General features: G+C 36.0%; 1 protein-coding gene across 5 annotated transcripts; it reads right to left on the bottom strand.

The window, feature by feature from the left end:
- LOC109234363 (tRNA-specific adenosine deaminase 2) lies at positions 280–13,131 on the bottom strand. 5 transcript variants are annotated; one of them, XR_002069193.1, is made up of 10 exons: positions 12,965–13,131; positions 11,982–12,035; positions 10,689–10,726; positions 10,138–10,204; positions 9,008–9,167; positions 8,825–8,921; positions 7,741–7,910; positions 7,107–7,238; positions 6,179–6,282; positions 4,565–4,852 (listed from the first exon to the last, which is right to left on the bottom strand). XR_002069193.1 is itself a non-coding variant. In XM_019400331.1 (9 exons), the coding sequence occupies exons 2-8, from the start codon at positions 12,033–12,035 to the stop codon at positions 4,815–4,817; spliced, it is 558 nt and encodes a 185-aa protein (XP_019255876.1). In that variant the 5' UTR covers positions 12,965–13,131; the 3' UTR covers positions 280–543; positions 4,773–4,814. The 5 variants fall into 5 exon arrangements, 3 of the variants coding, with proteins under 3 accessions (XP_019255876.1, XP_019255875.1, XP_019255877.1); XM_019400331.1 differs by lacking the exons at positions 7,107–7,238; positions 7,741–7,910 and adding an exon at positions 280–543 and having other exon boundaries at positions 4,773–4,852; XR_002069194.1 differs by lacking the exon at positions 4,565–4,852 and having other exon boundaries at positions 6,179–6,260.

The raw sequence follows: 13,550 nt of genomic DNA, 5'->3' as shown, positions 1-13,550 counted from the left end.
TAGCTAACAAGTTTATTATACCCATAAAGGATCTAAGTTACATGCTCTGATAATGTATAAAGCTTTAAACTATCAATATAATTTCATCAATTTTTAAGGCATCTGGTAGTAAAAAAACACCGGCCTCCGACTAATTTGGATTCGCATCGGGTATGCTACTGCAAGATCGATTTTTTAGGTATTTGATACTCAAAAAACACGACCTCTTAGCTAATTTGGCTTCGTATCGGATAGACTACTGCGAGAGACAAAGCATTCTCGATTTAGAGGTTCTTATCATCAACTCTTCAAGTCAAAACTTCTAATTAAAGTGGATGATCTCAACCATCCCACCACACCTCTCGACTGTTATAACGTTACAAGCTTACATAATTCCTGCCACAAAAGGTGAGAAGAACTGGGCTTCTTTTTAGCGCCCATTACTGTCCTTTTCCATGTGACATAAGGTTCTTTCACTCCTGCTCACAGTTCTGGGCTATCTGGCCCACCTAACTAATTAAATAGGCCCACATATCAATTGTAATGCTCCTTTTCTTGGTCCCACTGAAAAGATAGAACAGAAATACAATAAGGAAAGGGGTTTCAGATATTATTAAATATTTCCAATGAAAGCATATACCCCTAATGTGATATTCAAGCCTAATAAAGGGCAGCCCAGTGGACTATGCTTCTGCTATGCGCGGGGTCCAGAAAAGAGCCGGACCACAAGAATCTATTGTACGCAATCTTATCCTGCATCTCTGCAAGAGGTCCGTGACCTCCTGGTCACATGGCAACAACTTTTCTTTCGTGGAATTTGGATTCCCTCCGTATGAATTATAGCCAGGAAAAAGTTGTTTAGTGATCCATTTTCCATATGGTAGATTGATCCTTTATGCGCAAACGAATTCACAATTTCAAATCAATAGGTGCAAAATTTCAATACACCCTCTATCTTTGTTATCCGCGCACTGCGTACTGTCGATCATACTGACACAAGCAAACTGACTCAAAAAGCACGCGTAAGCCACCATAATTGTCAAAATGTCAATCTAGCAATCAAAAGATGTACCTTGAATACCCTACATATGTATAAAACCTCATATATATGGGGAAAAAACACTAGAAAGAAACAGAACCAAAAACTAGAGGGTCCAATGTCATGGACCATGGTCCAATGCCATCCTAAAAGGGCACAAAATTTATCTATTGTCTGCACTAATGAATGGGGATGAAGAGGTACTCTGCCATGGCACATGCCAATTTTTAATTTACATTCTGAACAATTTTCTTGTTCATCTCAAGTATTCCATGAATATTATAAGCAGAAAATTGACAGAGTTCTATCAAATCTTGTCTTTGTATGGATATTAGCTATCCACATTCGACCTTGAAAATAGTCCTTTAATTTGGGACCTCAGCTTTTGACTAAAGCAAAGGGAAAATTCATTATAGGACCAGACACTTGTTGGCCAGAGCTTGGGTATAACTATGAAGACTTTGTTTGCTACCCACCAGCATAAAGGAAATAAAGAGAAAATGACTGAAAAGGATAGTTTCCCCCATCATCTTCCCAGAGAGGAATTTAAGATTATAACTGCTTCCACTACTATATTTAATTTTTTGACAGTTGATACGAATTTAATACCCACACACACACACACACACTCTTTTAAGGATTATTCAATTATCAACAAAAAAAAGTTGAGCTTAAATGAAGCACTGAGAATTCATATAGCCGGCCCCAACTTATTGGAAATGAGGCGTAGTTGTTATTGCTGTATCAAAAATATATAATTCAAGCCGAGGGTAAGGATTATAAGCCGACTACCGGAATACATCCGTCTCAGGCCCTCAACCACCTCACACACCGAATTTAAGGAAAAGGAAAGAAAGAGGAAAACACAAAACCAATACGAAAAAATGACTAACTTAAAGATTTCACGGTCCTCAAACATGTGTGAGCCAGTGGGTTAATTTCGTCAATGTTAATGGATAAAGTTAACAGAAATGAGGTGTTTCGATATATTTTATCAAACTAAATCACCTACAGTATGCGATTAAGAAGCTTTAAATAAAGATAAAATGTCACTGTACAAGGAAAAAAGAGGATCCAGAAATCAGAAGTTGAACAAGTAACAAAAACAAACAACTACACCTTAATCCCGGGCAAGTTGGGGTCGCGAGAAGTTGAATAAGTAACAAAAACAACAACTACGCCTTAATCCCAAGCAAGTTGGGGCCGGCGAGAAGTTGAATAAGTGATGGAGATTTTTTTTTTCCTACGATAAAGACATCCTTATGGAGTTAAGGTATTTAAAATCACATTGAATTCCCAACAGTTTCCAATAAGATGTTAGCCTAAAGATTTACTGTTTACCCTATAGACCCAGCCTACTAGACCAATTTATTCAACTACCACAAGCTGAGAAAAATTAGCTCCACATTGTGCACATATCATGTGAGATCTTAAAAGGGGTTAATAAAAAAAACTCAGATTTACCACCCCATTTCCTTCAGTTTGATTTGCAAAATAGCTGATATTTTCAATAAAAAGATACAAGTCTGACAAGCATGCACCCATTTTTGTCACCAAAAACAATGTAGTGGTGCACCGTATTTGCTGATTTAAGTTCCTATATCACCCTCTAATTCCAAGCTTAGTTGAGCATTAAGGTCAAACTTTTAAGACGAAACATTAAGGAAAATACCTGATATTAACTCAACACAGCATTAGGACGCAGTAATATCTCATCATGCTTATAACTAGTTCCTAATCATATATATACTTATACCTACGATCGTTCTTTTTACTTAACATGTTCAAGTCAGCCGTGTGTAGATTACGCAAGATATTGAAAGAGTAAAGTTAGAAGATTATATTTAGCAAAGAACCCTTTCCCTGCTCCTATAAAATACCCCTTTCTCTGGCAAAAGGAAATAGGAGGAGGTTGTGACAATGGAATAAGATGAGGGTGATAGGCAAAATGTCAACCTTCACTGTCTATATGAATATGAAGAACTACCTATGAGCAGTGACGCAGACAGAAGTATTGGTTTATACTGTCACAATTTGGCTTTTAAATGATTTGGATCTTGGAACTGTGGTAGTTTAAGGCTTTACTTCCCGTCCCAAATTAACATTTACTTTGTATTATTTTCAAGCTATGTTGACGTAATGTGTGTGGTTGTATGTATTAAAAATATATTATTTGCATATAAGATGAAAATGTTTTCGGTGTCATATGCCACCACTTATTAAAGGGTATCTCAGCCACTGCCTCCGAGCATAATGGAGTTACACAAACAATCAATTAACTAAGCCTCGACCCTAAATTACCTAAGCTCGGCTCTTCTCAGACCGAACATTAGAGAAAAATGTAGCTATTAGCTTAAAACAAAAGCAGGATTCACAGAACAACAAATTACATAGAGCGAAGATCATTCTTCAAAAATATATTTCCACCTTGTTGCAGTTAGTATAACACTTTTGATATACCAGTTAACCTTTCCCAAAAATAGTACTACATCAATATTTGCATATATGAATTATCATAAGGTTTTAAAGATTGTTTTGACAAGCGTCTATTGACAGAAAAAGGTTATAAAGATCCTAGAACAAAAGACACTGATAGATCAGTCATCCTATCATTTATCTATTCAATTATATATTTTATTTATTTATTTTTAAAAGATATTGATATTTTATTTTTGGCCTTAATTGCTACTCCCTCCGTCCGAATTTATGTGGCGGTGTTTGACTCGGTATGGAGTTTAAGAAAGAAAGAAAGACTTTTAAAACTTGTGGTCTAAAACAAACATTATATATTTGTGTGGCTGTAAATTATTTCATTAAGAGTAAAGCAGGAAGTTTAAAGTTAAATTGTTTCTAATAAGGAAGTACGACATTCTTTTTGGGACAAACTAATAAGGGAAGTATGAGACATAAATTGGAAAAGAGGGAGTAATTGTTCCTATTACAATTAATTTGCCCCAACTTATTATAAATAATAAACCTGGAAGAAGGAGAGAGACGGGTGATGATTTTCCTAGTTGATTCTTCCTGGAACGAACCCTGATTCATTTCTGCTTAACCATTGCTTCAAAATGGGACATTATTTTGACAGATGTGCTTTGAATTATTTAGATGAAAAGAGAAGGGCGAACTGTGGGTTATCATCTTTGTTTGACAAGTAAAAGATGGGAAGGTAAGATAGAGGAGTTTCCTTTTTGTTTTAACTGCCCGGTATCTACTATCTAAAGCTCACTGGGGCTATATTTGGATTTGCATCAAGTAAACCCACTTAAGAAAGTTTGGTTCTCTCTACCAAAAGGTTCTCCATTCCCAGGATTCAAACACGAGACTTCAAGTTAAAGGTAGAATATTTCCAACCAACTCTCCATACCCCTCGGCAGTAATAGATGGGTTAACCCCTTCATATAATTTTTTAGCCATTTGAAACTTAAATGGAAATGAGGAAGTATATCTCTTAAACTTCCATTCAAATCGCAGTACATAGCCATCAACTGGCTATAAGTGACCTACCTTCCAATTAAAGTAACTAAACCTACGCATGACATTCCGTAAAGCATTTAGAACAGGACTAACTGCTTAGATTAGTTAACTTACCTTGAAGTGTGTACAACCACAGAAAGAACCGTAGACGGCTCCTTCGTCTTAATTAGTAGTACAAGAGTAATCAACAGATATACACTTCAAAGAAAAATATATTCAGCTGTCTAAGAGCTATATACAATCGTACCAAAAATGGATGATAACCTACAGATTGTACCTCTCACACTAGAAGTTGAAGGAAACACTGACACTTGTACCTCTATACCCGCTGCTTTATAGGTCTGTGAGGCTTTGGAGCTGAAATCATTAAAACAAGAAAACTACTCAAACTTCTTGTAGAGGCAAAAGAAGAATGATGTCGGAGAAGAAAGGATATTAATATTGTAGCAATTCATATTTAAAGAAGCTATGAAGATGGTAAGCATTCAAGAATACTAGGTGATTTAATTGTCAAATGCATTTAAATTTTAAAAGACAGATCAATTGCGAGGATGCAAGAAGAGATCGGTGATGATACAATAAACTCATATCACCTGCATTCAATTAACCCCCCCCCCCCCCCCCAAACCCCAAAAAAAATAATAATAATAATAAACAAATTGAAAAATATCAGAACTCAACCCCTTTACTATAATAAATGTACCAAAAAAATACACTGTGTAATGCTAACCAAGCAAAAGTTGGTTTAAATGATGAGAACATTACTAACAAGGAAAATTCATTTTAAGTGTTGATGGAAGTAGCTAGCTCAAGTAAATAAAAAGAAGGTGCAAAACATTAAAAAGTAACATGCAATAGTGAGAGATGAGTATTTATTGCTGAACTTGATGAAATAAGGCCTTAGAGTCTTAGCATGTATTCTGTATGCGTATTCTCCATGTAAATTCCATGCCATTGAGAAATCTTTTTTTTTTTTTTTTGAGATGATAACAGAATGCCATTGAGAAATCTGATTATACTACTTAATGGAAACAAATACAAAAAACATGCAATTGATCAAAGAATGTCTTATCATCAATTTTAGACACATTAAAAGGTGACATGAGCACATTCTCTCCTCTTCCAACTCCCTCCCAAATTTTAAAGAAAGCAAAAGGAAACCGCTTACTCTAACGGTAAACTTTTAAAAGCTGAAAGAAACTTATACCATTTTATGCAAAACATCTCTTATAAATTACTAGTAGACTACTGACAGTCACGGCAATCGTGGAATTGAAGGAGCATTGTTTGTACAGACACTGTACTTTGTTTATATGCCAGGTGACAGCCCACAATTAGACCAATCTTCTACAGTGCAAAATTGGGACAAAAACCTTCTCAGTCTTAGAAAAGTAATATCTGTGATAGCTTTGATGAATTAGTGGAATATGAAGCAATCTCATTACAAAGCTACCACATGCCAGTTAAGCTCTAATTTCATTCCAGTTTTACTACTATCAGATTTTCTAGATCTATTGATTTACTTGCAAAAACATCACATCCTATAGCACAATGACCGAGGCAAGCAATAAATCCCTGGCTGAAACAGCTTGAGTTTGTCAGCCATCATCCGCTTTCTGTATGTAGTATCTAGTGTCAAACAACATTTACTAGCATTAGAATGTTATAGAGATGGAGCTATACCATTCGGATTTCCTTGCTCATAGAAGCTTCGAAGAAGATAGACTGCTTCAGAAGCCATTATTCCAGCAGTGCATTTGAAACCCTTTTTTGACGAGGCAAATCCACTGAAAGAAAATAAATATCAAAGACCAGCAGGGGGGGGTTGGCAATTGTAAATGAACAAAGAAACAAAAAATAAACTGATAATGGAGCACGCCGACCTCCTCTACCCACAGCTGGGAAGGGAGAGGGGTGGGATCTCCCAGCAGAAAGGGCTAAAACCTCTGTTTAAACCGAAATACTCGATCACGCAGCAGGTCTCCCAGAAGGAGCAGGTTCCTTGTTTTCCAAAACGGTTGGCTACGCTATCCACATTCTATAATGGTATAGCAAACATACATCTTTAGATGGATGCATTCCGCATATTTCGACAGGTAACTAGTGATGGATGAAGAAGAAAACAAGACGGATGCATTCCGCATATTTCGACGTGTAAGAATCAGTGATGAAGAAAACAGCAAATGGTGAAGTCTGAAATCAGGCCATATCAGAGTAATAATACAAACTATCATGCACTTAGAATTTTCACTTGAAGGAACTCCAGAACCTTTCTCAGCTATATTCATTCTCTAAACTTATAATAGCAGTTTCAAAAGCTTCTAAAGCACATCCACAGAATGTTTTTTCTTTTTCCATCCAGAAGAGCAATTTCATGATTCTTCTTTTACATACATTAGTAATAAGTTGTTCAACCAAGCTTCTGGGAGGGCAAAAGTTTTTTTTGTAAAAAAAAAATGGTGCTTGTTTTAGAGAATTGAGGTGTTTGCCTAAGTTTTTCGGAGAAAAATAAGTGCTTCTAACCAGAAACAGAAGCTGTTTTGATTTTCCTCTTGGCGGAAATACCCGTAGCAAAATATTTCACATACCAAAATAACCCTACTTAATTTACCTAATAGTTTTCATAACCGTGGTGTTCGAGCCAACTTGTGCACACCTCGACTAATTCCAAGGGGTAGCTGCTACCTCCAACCAGCACAGGCACCCTTGTCCACCAAAGCTTGGACAGATGGGAAGAATTCACCTAGTATTTTCATAATAAATACTTAAATTATGTATCTACTTAAAAAATATTACGTAACAATTAAGTAAATTTTTCTGTGTCCTTATTTAATATGCTAGTCAAAAGCACATATTGGGGCAGACACAAATTGCTGCTCCAAAATCCTTTTCAAATTGATTAACCGAACACAAACTGCTTCTCTTCAAAAGTATTTTTTTGAAAAGCATTTTCCAAAATAAGAAGATTTTAGAAGCTTGGCCAAACAGGCTATAACTCTAAAGCATAACAATCTCTTTTGTGTTTACATTGAAAATGCAGAGTATATACCAACAAGTATGCCTCAGAAATGCAGAGTATATACCCCTAATGAAAACATAAATTTCTTTCATTGAGGAGGTTTTAAAGAGGACACAAAAGTATATGATGCCAGAGCATACACTGTCCAGAAACTGACTATGACCAATAACTTCTATTGATATTGAAAAGCAGCAGAATTTGTGTTCGTCGGGCACCAAGGGGATACCTTTTTTTTTTTTGAACAAAGAAACGGCATGCCTCTTATGTTCAAAAGCTATAGTTGAATAATCAACAAACCAGCTACCACACATGACTTGTTCTATCCTTTGGCTACCCACTATAGCCACGGTGCTGCAATATATGGATCAAACCACCAGTACAGTGGTGCCCTGCCTTCTGGCAAACCAGCAAACACTTTGCAAAATTTCAACAAGTTGGGGCAGAAGAAATGAAAATTGAGGATCAAAGATGGTAAAACAGAAAGTGAAGGATAGCTCTTGGATAAGCATATCTAACTGGGTTACTAGGCTGATCTTTAAGCCATACAGCAAATTAGTATATATTGGTCACCCACAAAAGACTTTCTGTACTCTAACCTTGCCAATGGAAGTGGGCAATGGTAAATTCACGTGAGGATCAAATTTGACAGATCTAGGATTAAGGAAACACATGCAGATAAAATATAGAGTACTAATTATGCTCATTTATATCTAAGATTAAGTAACTCGTTTCTAATCCTGTCTCCCTAACTAAATGTCAAAAACACGTCTGGCCATAAAAATCTGAGAACTTAAAAGATGTTCCCAACAAAAAAGAAAAGGAAACAAAAGAGAAAAAGAAAAGGAGTTTGCGAATTCTAAGCAGGCTTACTTGAAGCAAAAATGTGCACACTCAACAAGAATTCTTTTTAAAGATTTAAATAGACAACTGTAAATTTAAATGTTTTTCTCATTTAACAGTAACCATTTATTTAAAGCAAGTTCAAGAACTGGCCAACATTTCCACTTGCAGGAAATCTCATAACTATATCTCTCTGGATTAGGCCAAACATCTCCACAGGTTTTACATCAGCATGCACCTCATAGGTAGAATTAGCTCGTGATCTTGCTTCTGACCTTAGTTCAACTAGATCTCCAACTGGCCAAAGAAGAGTGGGGATTTTCTAGATCACAGATATTCTAATGTATCTAGCAAGGGCATAAACAATTGACCTAACAAAAGAAGCTACTATTTGTGTCTGGATGCTTTTTCTTGAAAAGCTGAATTATGAAGGAAGTAAATTCAGTGATTAATATCAGCTAGGGTCAAACCTAGTGGGAAGCTCAGAGCAGCTGGTATGCAGTGATAGTATAGATCCACAACCTCCAAATTTATCATTTGCACATCCGTAATATGCCTCTTTTATTCCTAACAAAGAAGAACAGGTTATGCTCGAGAAAGGCGCTAACGTTATATAAAGCAAGACGATCAGATAATGAAATGCTTCAACATACCAAGATATGATAAGGCTGCTGCACACATTATACAAGGCTCACAGGTAACATACAGAATGCACTTTGAGAATCTTTCGGAAACTTCAAGAGGTGAAAGTCCATTTTTCTGCCACTGTTCAACTAGAAAATCAATTGCTTCCATCTCCGCATGTCTTGTAGCCTGGATTCACAGAAAAGCTTAGCCAGGTTTACATGATCAGGAAATAAGTGCACATGAATGCAGAAAGCCTTAAATAATTACTAAAAGCCAATGGTAACCATAGCAAGCAAATAATCATGCAAGTATCAACTGCAATAGCCTAATATGGAAATCCATTTCAAAAAATGCAATGGCTATATATTCTTCTTGGGCGAGATAGTAAAAGATCTATGCATTGATCAATGTTACAAAAATCTAAAGAAGAATAATATCAACTAAACCAAGATACAAGACACAACAGTACAAAGCTAGCTAAATTATAGTTTTCTAGGGTGCCATAGTAAAAAATATGTGCATCGTCAATGAAGTAAAAAAATACCTGTGACATGATACGAGGCGAAAAATACGATAGTTATCAAGAAAAATCTCTTATAGGAGCCAATTTTTATATAAAGGATTTTTTCTTTTCATATGGTAAACCTCAACTCCGCTCACACCCCAGGCTAACAATGGTTTTTTTTTCCAAATTTCCACTTGGTGACTCGAACTAACCTCCTGGTTGTAGCGGAGGATACTTTCTACTAGGCTATCCCTTCATCATCCATTTTTTTAGAAAAGAGCGTTTGCAGAAAATCATTTTTTTCTCCAACCTTCTGGTGAAAACAGCATGACTGAGCTTAAGGGAAAACATTGAAATGCTTTAGAGGCTAAATATAATATTTTGTATAGTTGCTCAGTACCACGGAGGGTGAGATATCACTACTGCAACACAACCTCTTGATTACAGCACATCTTTTTCTTTGAGAAGTTCATTAGAGCATATATGTGGACAACATAGGCATAAAAGATTTCTCGAATACAAATGAATAGAAGTGTCCAAGATAAATTATCTATAGCATAGATACTGACATCAAGTTAGCACCTAACAATCTAACAAAATGGAAGATGCTTAATAAGATCTGACTAAGAAAAATAAGAGCTGAAAACTTACATTACTTGTTTCATTCGTTCGATTTCTTCCTGAGGCAACGACTTCCCCATCCTCAACAATAACGCAACTGGACTGAGGAAATACATAATCAAACATGCGAACTGACCAAAGCACAACTAAAGAAAAGACAAGGACATAGGGAACTGCATCAAAAGGGATTCATGATAAAAGGGACAACTTGGTAGGCGAAGCTACAGTCCAGATAAATTTTATTCCAGCCAAATCCTGTCACGCCTTGCAGGCATAGTGTTTGTAACATGACTGTTACATAACTCACATACTGTTCAACTCTTCATTAAGGTCTGACAGAGGTTTCAATGAGAGCGGGCTTGACTTGACTTAGCAAAAATGTTCCTCTACTATACAAATGGGAAACTCTAATATGAATCCACAATCATCAACGAAGTAACACTCAAGGAGGCATAGTTTCTTATGTCAACATGGGCCTAATTGAGGATGAAATACCACCAAGGCACCAATACGTAAAAAAGAAGGTTCTGTGGATGCACTCCCCTGAGAGCTAAACTAGATAACTTCAACAAGAATCTCACCCCACCGGAACTTCAAGATTGGCCAACGCATCCTTTGCCTGACAGAAGAAAAAAGTATTAGGAATATGGGTCGAATTGCAATTAAAAAAGCAAAAATAAAAGCAGACTAGTATCCTAAGTCCTAACTAGGTTCTATATATGGTGACAAAAGAAGGAAGAAAGAGCACACTGTCCCAGATTGCACAGATAAGCATTACCGAGTCAGACTTTTGAACTACAAAGTCCTACCCGATCATTTTACTGCTAACTTTCATCATGACCCCAGCCAAAAGACTTGCATCTCAATTTTATACCCATCTTTTTGTGGAGGAGACTTGCTTAAAGATTCAACAACAACAACAACAACAACATACCCAGTATAATCCCACAAGTGAGGTATGGAGAGGGTAGTGTGTACGCAGACCTTACCCCTACCTGGCGAGGTAGAGAGACTGTTTCCAATAGACCCTCGGCTCAAGAAAGACTTGCTTAAAGATTGTGTTAGAGAAACAAACTGGAAAAAGAGTAGTACAACAATAAAAGACTTTATCAGCTCCCTCAAGGATTATATAAATCTGACCTCATAATTTGAAGAGCTGGGGAGCCAATATGTAAAGGAGCCTAACAATAATAACTCTTAACTTTATGGGAGCAAGATTGGAAGCTTAATAATTAAAGAGGAACCCAACGACAAGATCCTAAAAGATCAGGAAACAAAATATAATACTCCTAAATCAACCCAAAACAAAGATAATAAAGGAAAGACAGGTTGCCCTATTAATATAAACAAATAAATAAACAAAAAGAAGGATTTAAATTTTAATCAAATTATGGTTGCTTAAATTATATTCGGGCTACAGCAAAGTGAACAAAAAAGTTTCTCTCTTTTTGTCCTCAGTAAAAGTGTGTCTTTCATCATTCTTATAAGGACGGAACAAACTTGACTATCAGCTTCCACTTTTAAGATCAACTAGTAGTTCCACATTTCAACTAGTGGCGGAGCTATGTGGTGGAAAGGGCCCTTCATTAAAAATTATACTGTGCCAGTTGAGCCAAAATGAATTTTGTTTGGTTGTATATTAGTTGTCGGATCCCGTTGATATAAGGAATAAAGTCCAGTGAAGTGGCAAACGGGGTCAAAAGTTGCTTTAGATTACATGTTCAATTCCCATGTCTCACATTTTATTGATTTTTCTGAATCCCCTTGTATAAATTCCTGGCCGACCTCAACTTATAGTTGTACATTTATTGGAGAATCATCAAAACAAAATATACACACACATATACCATATCAACAATATAATAGGTATGTACCTGTTCTAAAGCGAGCTTCATAAATTCAAGTGTATGTTCCTCATAGCTTGCCATCTGCAAAGCAAAAGACATGATATAAGTAACAAGAGAAAGTAGTTAATCAAACAGACAAGGATTTTTCAAATACAATAGCGTGTGCACAACATCTCCAAGCCTTATAAGCATTTTATCATACAAATGATGTCCTACTATGAAATGCTATGTTGCTCGGACTCTCCGAAAATGCCACTGGGTGCGTGTCGGATCCTTCAAAAATAGTGCATTTTTGGAGGATCCGACACGGGTGCGGCGACATTTTGGAGAGTCCGCGCAACATAGATGAAATGTTACATGTAAATCACAAAAATAAGTAAACTACATCACAATGTCAGAATATTTCTGCAAAATATATGATACAATAGTGATGCGCTTGCAGAAGGAATTAAAAAACGAACCAAACAAAGAAAAGAGACGCACTTGAAGAGGTGACGCTCTTTGCGGGTTTTTCTCGACCACTGCGGTTTTTGCGTTATGTATATTTTGAGTTTTGAAAAAAAAAAAGGGGAGGAAGAAACCAAAGAATAGACTCAGGAGAGTGTCAATAGTTTCTCACATTATAAAGTCATACTACTATTGATATCTAATACTAATACAGTAGTTTATTGTGTCAAGTTCGGAGGGGTATGTTATCTTGGCCCAAATACTAATAAGTAGTAAGAAATTAAGTTCACATAAACCCTACTTAACTAAACTCGATCAAGCATTTTCTCAAACACAATATGTGGGCAAATCAATACTGCCAATATTCAACACTTTAAAGCCATAGCTCTCCCAAATTCCAAGAAATAGCATTCAACAGCCCAATCTTAGAAATAAAAAATAATAATCACCAACAACAAGACAAAATCTTGGCAAGAGATTCAACGAGAATTCGGGAAATTGCAAGAGGAGAAGAAAGTTCAATTAAAATACAGAGTAAGAAGAGAGTGAGGGTAGTTGCATACCTGAGAAACTAAAAGCAGAGACCAATTGAGAAGAAATTGCGCTCTTGATTGTTGAAGAATCCACCGAGAGACCAATGAGAAGCTACTAAAAAAATATTTTGGCCCACTAATTTTAACATCAGTACAACTATTTGGCCATACAACAGCTTAGGATGTTTTCTGTTCGGCTAAATATATAAAGGATGAAGTTTAAGTGGGCGTTTGGACATAACAATTGTAAAATTTCAAAAAATAAGTAAAACAAATTTTCAAGTAAAAATGGTATTTGAAAATTAGAGTTGTGTTTGGACATGAATATAATTTTTGGTTATTTTTGAAGTTTTGTGAGTGATCTGAGTGAATTTTTTTTAAAAATAGCTTTTTGGAGTTTTTCAAATTTTTGAAAATTTTCAAAATGCATCTTTAAGTGAAAATTGGAAATTTTATGATCAAACGGTAATTTCGAAAAAGGTGAAAAAAATTCAAAAAAAAGCTAAAACGGGCTGTTAAGTTTGAGGATAGTATAAGGATGTTTTTAGCCAAAAACTCTTGAAGAGAGATGGAGTATTCGAAGACACGAGAGTGTAAGAGGGTGTTTGGCTAAGCT

The sequence above is a fragment of the Nicotiana attenuata genome, chromosome 11, assembly GCF_001879085.1.
Source record: "Nicotiana attenuata strain UT chromosome 11, NIATTr2, whole genome shotgun sequence".
Classification (NCBI taxonomy): Eukaryota; Viridiplantae; Streptophyta; class Magnoliopsida; order Solanales; family Solanaceae; genus Nicotiana; species Nicotiana attenuata.
Note: the sequence above shows the minus strand (reverse complement) of the source record. Positions and strands in the feature narration are given on the sequence as shown.

Coding starts and splice junctions, on each gene's coding strand:
- LOC109234363 (XM_019400331.1), bottom strand. CDS start 12,035: ATGGCAAGCTATGAGGAACATACACTTGAATTTATGAAGCTCGCTTTA. Junction 8,922..9,007: donor AGCAGCCTTATCATATCTTG/GTATGTTGAAGC, acceptor CTTCTTTGTTAG/GAATAAAAGAGGCATATTAC. Junction 6,283..8,824: donor TGCTCTGAGCTTCCCACTAG/GTTTGACCCTAG, acceptor ATTTTCTTTCAG/TGGATTTGCCTCGTCAAAAA.